General features: G+C 46.6%; 1 protein-coding gene across 1 annotated transcript; it reads right to left on the reverse strand.

Moving 5' to 3' along the window:
• Positions 1–66: 66 nt before the first annotated feature.
• ATP5IF1 (ATP synthase inhibitory factor subunit 1) lies at positions 67–2,864 on the reverse strand. The gene is made up of 3 exons (XM_072827551.1): positions 2,684–2,864; positions 2,501–2,589; positions 67–330 (listed from the first exon to the last, which is right to left on the reverse strand). Exons 1-3 carry the CDS (start codon positions 2,768–2,770, stop codon positions 186–188), a joined length of 321 nt encoding a protein of 106 aa, XP_072683652.1. The 5' UTR covers positions 2,771–2,864; the 3' UTR covers positions 67–185.
• Positions 2,865–5,262: the final 2,398 nt, after the last annotated feature.

The following is a 5,262-nucleotide window of genomic DNA, read 5'->3' on the forward strand; positions in this document are numbered from 1 at the left end:
TTTTAGAAGTCCAGTAGTATGTCCCCCTACCCATCTCCAGATAGTGGAAGAAGGCATTAGACACAATTCACTGACGACAATTTATTATAATCTGTTAGCAGCACACAGACAGATAATAAAACCAGAACTATGTTTCCATAGAAGTGGGTGATGATATGTAGCCATTCTATGGGAACTGTGTGCATTTAATCATCATCAGATTTTAGATTTTTGATTTTCTTCTTGTGCCGCTCAATTTCTTTCTGCAGACGCTCAATCTCCTTTATATGATGACTGATCTCATCTTCATGGTGTTTCTTCAAGGCTGCCAGTTGTTCTCTAGTGCGTGCTCTACAAGGATACAGTGGTTCTGCATTTAATCCCAATGCCTCACCCCACAGAGATCTCTAAGCATAACCGGTAATACCTAAGGCAAAGAACAGGAGTTCCAGTCCCATTGGAGTTTGGCTGGCCACATCCTCTTCTACCCCCTCAAGCCCCACCAGTGAAAGAATACTCCATCTTGAGATATATCCTTCTTAAGGATATAACCAAATGATTCCATTTTCCTGGTGCTAGTGCCTGAAATTCCATTATTTTTTAAAATGATTTTACTTATTTATTCATGAGAGACACACAGAGGGGGGGGGCAGACACAGACAGAGGGAGAAGCAGGCCCCCCCACAAAGAGCCCAGCATGGGACTCCATTCTGGATCCTGGGATCACGCCCTGAGCTGAAGGTAGGTGCTCAACTGCTGAGCCACCCCGGCGTCCCTGAAATTCCATTATTTAGGAGTTATTCCTTTCAGGTTTCTCTTTAGAAAAGTCCAGAGAGGTGTGACATTAATTCTTCAATACCTTAGGATAGGAACCCCCCAGGGATAAGAATCCCTTTTTTGGGGGGAAAAAAGAAAAAAAGAGTAAAAGGAGGGAAGGATGGACAAATGGGTATAAAGGACAAATACCCATATCCTATCTCAATTTATCTAGGGCCTTCTCTGCCTGGGGAAATGCATGGCTCACTGTAAAGGCCAAAATGAATAGGAAGAAAAGTACCTGGCAGTCTGATTTAGGTCTCAAGAAGGGACATTCAAATGGTGGTTTGGGCACATTTGGGCCTCAGTTTTCCTTATCTGTAAAATGTTGATGCCCAATTAGATGGTCTCTTAGAGTTGTGCCTTGGCTCTCCGGTATGGCAGGTGCCATAGTGATAAAATTCTTAAGAGTAAGCAATAAAGGGCAGAAGTTAAAAGCTAGACCAAAGGAGAAGCAGAAGCGAGATTAGTTCCATGCTGCTCCCCACTGTGGACAGAAGTCAGTAAATGATAACTTAGGGCTAGAAAGAGTCCCTAGCCCCAGCCTGCTCTGTACTCTTATGCAGGAGAGAAATCTATCCAGCCCAGGAGCTGGGTTGGGCTGCACTGTGCAGGGCAGGGCAGAGCAAAAGTCTCCAAGAAGTGGGAGAGAAGGGTTCCAACCAGGAGCTGCAGCTATCAGCTCTTATGACCCACTCACTCCGGCAGAATTGAAGACAGGTGGGCTCTAGAAATGGCTGACAGTCTGTAAAGCCAGGGAATCCATTCATGTGGAGGAGAAAACAAAGTGTACAGGGATTATGGCGGGTGAGGGCCGAGGTAATCAGGCTCAGGAGTCCTGCCAATAGTGGGCAGTGGGATCTAGACACTCTCAGAAGAACCTGGAAGCATCTGGAAGCCATTTGGCAACACGGGGGAGAACTCCATGGGTGGGCATGGTAAATGATTCAGGAAAAGTCGAGCATGGTTTGAGAGTTCTGGAAACCCGGGGGTGGAAATGGCTTCGGTTTGGGGACCCTGAACTGTTGTGCAGGGTACTGGGAGTGCCCTACAGGTGGCAACAGTCAGGACCTCAAGCGTTGAGTGTAATGGGTTCGGCTTGCTAGTTCTATTGGGGGATGGGTGGTGCCCCAAGGCCCAGGGAAGTAAGGGTAGGGCTATTGGAAGTTTGCTTTTTCTTTCTTTCTTTCTTTTTTTCTTTTTTCTTTTTTTAGATTTATTTATCTATATATGAGGGGCGCCTGGGTGGCTCAGTGAGTTAAGTGCGTATCCCTTCGGCTCAGGTCATGATCCCAGGGTCCTGGGATCGAGCCTCACATCTGGGCTCTCTGCTCACTGGGGTGCCTGCTTCCTCCCTCTCCTTCTGCAGCCACCCCTGCTTGTGCTCTCCCTGTCTCTCTCTCTTTGTGAAATAAATCAATTTAGGAGAATCTTAAAAAAAAAAAAGATTTATCTATTCGAGAGAGAAAGAGTGGAGCGGCAGTGGGGAGGCGCTGAGGGAGGGGGAGAGAGGAAATCCCAGCAAACTCCCCTCCCAGCTCGGTCCCACCGCCCGCGATCACCACCACCACAGCGGAAGCCGAGAGTCAGCTGCTCAGCCCACTGAGCCGCCCAGGTGCCCGGGAGGGCTGTAAGTTAGAGAAGGATAGGAGGGCCCTGAGGGCCTGAGAGCCTCGGACTGGACGCGGGGCTCCGTGGACCTCACCGGAAGTATCGTTCCTCTTCAGCTTGCTCTCTCTTTCCGAAGGCCCCACCTGCCTCCCGGATCGAGCCCGCGGAGCCCGGGTCCTCTGACTGCGGAGAGAGATGGGAACATCCGTCAAGGTGCGAAAGGGCGAAGGGGGATACGCGCTCAGGGCTGGGGCAACGGACGCTACAGCCGGCGTACCCGTTCGGAGCCGAAGCCTCGGGTTTGCAGGGCCCTAACACCCCACATGCCCAGCCACACCCGCGAGGACACCGCCGAGACAGCCATAGTCGGAGCAGCCCTTCGCAGTCACCCGGGCGTGCAGCTTCTCCGCAGGCGCTAACGACGCTGGGAAGCCCCGGCAGCCAATCGTTTCAGTGGAGAGGCGGGAGGAGCCCAGGAGTAGCGAATGATGAGGCGGAGGAGGCGGGGCTCCTGCAGCTCGCAGCGAATCCTGAGCGAGAGGCGGGCCTACTCTTAGCCAATCCCTAGCAAGGGCTTTGGGGCGAAAGGCCTGGAGAATAATAATGGAGGAGGGACACTGTCTGAAGTCCCAAGTCTGGACTCTTGAACTCAACAGATTCCACTCCATACCACAATTCCAGTCCCGAAGTTCTTATTAAACACCCGAAGGAAGCCTTCCCTTTCCTGGACTGCTAGCATCAATAAGATGGCCAATGTAGGGGTGGTGGGGGCCTATGTCCAGGATAATCCCATTTAGAGTTCTGGGGAAATTTTTTTTTTTTTAATATGGGTATGTGTATGTAGTCTCTTAAGAGGTGCCAGTGTTCTTTTGTTGCATTGACATGTCACTCAAGTCAAAGCTTAAAAGTCACCTTATCAGAAGTCTTGCCAGACCTCCTTAGTCATGCTCTTATAGCTACGTTTTGTTCTTTTTTCTCTCTTTGTACTTTTCACCATTTGAAGTTATCAGAGCCTTGGTCAAACAGGCACTGAATTAATATTTGTAAAATGCATTAACATGTAATCGGACGGGCTTGATAACTGGACTTTTGGCAATGTGATGTATTGAAGTAGAAAAGGCCATAAGTAGGATTCTGGGGCAGGCTTTGTTGTGACCTTCCTTCTGCTAACAGGTGTGAACAGGACCATAGTTGTTTATAGCCTTTTCCTAAGTCATTTTCTCTCTGGGCCCAGTTTTTCCTCCTTTAGATGAGAGACTTGCACCAGATTATCTTATATCTTATGATTATAAAAATATTTGCTTTCTATGAAATTGTAGAACTGTTTTTATTGATATTTTTTGGTTGGAAAAATACCAGCCTTAGTTTGTATGACTTAAATGAGAGGAAATGCATGCAGGGCACATTTTCAAAAGTTCATGGCAGAAAGCTTGGAAAAATACAAAAGCAGAAGGATAGAAATAATAATCACTTAGAAGCCCACTACTAGTGGTAATAATTTCCTGTGTTTCTAGACAGTATATAAGTGCCATTCTAGTTTCAGAAACTCTGTTTTTAGTTTTCAGGTATTGCTGTTTCTTGATTATCTCCTAGGCTGGGCATTCAATGGAGGGTCTTGCTGAGTTTGTGCAAAGGATTGTATAGGCACTAGGATGGCTGTAATTTTAAAAAATGGAAAATAACAAGTGTTGGTGAGGATGTGGAGAAACCGTTACCCCTGTACATCGCTGGTGGGAATGTAAAATGGTTCAGCTACTGTGGAAAATAGTTTGGCAGGTGCTTAAAAAGTTAAATACAGAATTATCATAAGAGTCAGCACTTTCATTTGTAGATATGTACCCCCCCAAACTGAAAACTGGTACTCAAATACATGTACAGACATTTTCATAGCAGCATCATTTCACAATAGCTAGAAGATGGAAACAATCTAAATGTTTATCAATTAAAAATTTTTTAAAAATATTTTATTTATTTATCCACAAGAGAGACACAGAGAGAGGCAGAGACATAGGCAGAGGGAGGAGAAGCAGGCTCCGTGCAGGGAGCGGGATGTGGGACTCTATCCGGGGACTCCAGGATCACACCCTGAGCTTGAAGGCAGACGCTTAACCGCTGAGCCAGCCAGGCGTCCCTCAATTTTTAAAATTTAATTTTATTTATTTATTCATGAGAGACATAGATTGAGAGGCAGAGACATAGGCAGAAGGAGAAGCAGGCTTCCCTGGTGAGCCCGATATGGGACTTGATCCCAGGATCCCAGGATTGTGACCTGAGCCAAAGGCAGATGCTCAACCACCAAGCCACCCACGTGTCCCCGAATGTTTATCAACTGATGAATGAAAACAAAGTGTGGTATATTTATATAGCAGAATAACATCCAGCCATAAAAAGCAATGAAATGACGACACACGCTACACCTTGGATGAAACTTGAAAACATTGTGCACAGTGAAAGAAGGCAGACACAAAAGGTCACATACTGTGATTGCAATTATTTGAGATGTTCAGAATAGGTAAGTCCATAGAGGCAGACCACAGATTGGTTGTTGTCAGGGGTTGAGTAGAAGGGGGAATGGGGAGGAAATGCTCAATAGGTGCCAGGTATCCTTTTGAGGCGATGAAACTGTTTTGGAACTAGATAGTGACGTGCTCCTTAGGCAACACATATACTAAAATCGGAACTAGATAGAGGTTGGTAGTTGCACAACACTGTAAGTGTACTCAGAAACACCGAATTATTAATTTCAATGATATATTTTGTGGATCCCACGTCAATTTAGAAATGAGTGTTTGTTTAGGTTAGAGGTCTCTGGCTGGGCTGCGAACCCTTTAAGAGTCACAAGGAAAGGGGCGGGGC

Source organism: Canis lupus, chromosome 5 (assembly GCF_048164855.1).
Source record: "Canis lupus baileyi chromosome 5, mCanLup2.hap1, whole genome shotgun sequence".
Classification (NCBI taxonomy): domain Eukaryota; kingdom Metazoa; phylum Chordata; class Mammalia; order Carnivora; family Canidae; genus Canis; species Canis lupus.

Bases quoted from the DNA above. Each gene is read 5' to 3' on its own strand.
- ATP5IF1 (XM_072827551.1), bottom strand. From the start codon at position 2,770: ATGGCTGTCTCGGCGGTGTCCTCGCGGGTGTGGCTGGGCATGTGGGGT. The intron at 2,590-2,683 runs GTACGCCGGCTG...CTCTCTCCGCAG, and splicing joins GAGGCTTCGGCTCCGAACGG to TCAGAGGACCCGGGCTCCGC. The intron at 331-2,500 runs GTGAGGTCCACG...GTATCCTTGTAG, and splicing joins GAAGAGGAACGATACTTCCG to AGCACGCACTAGAGAACAAC.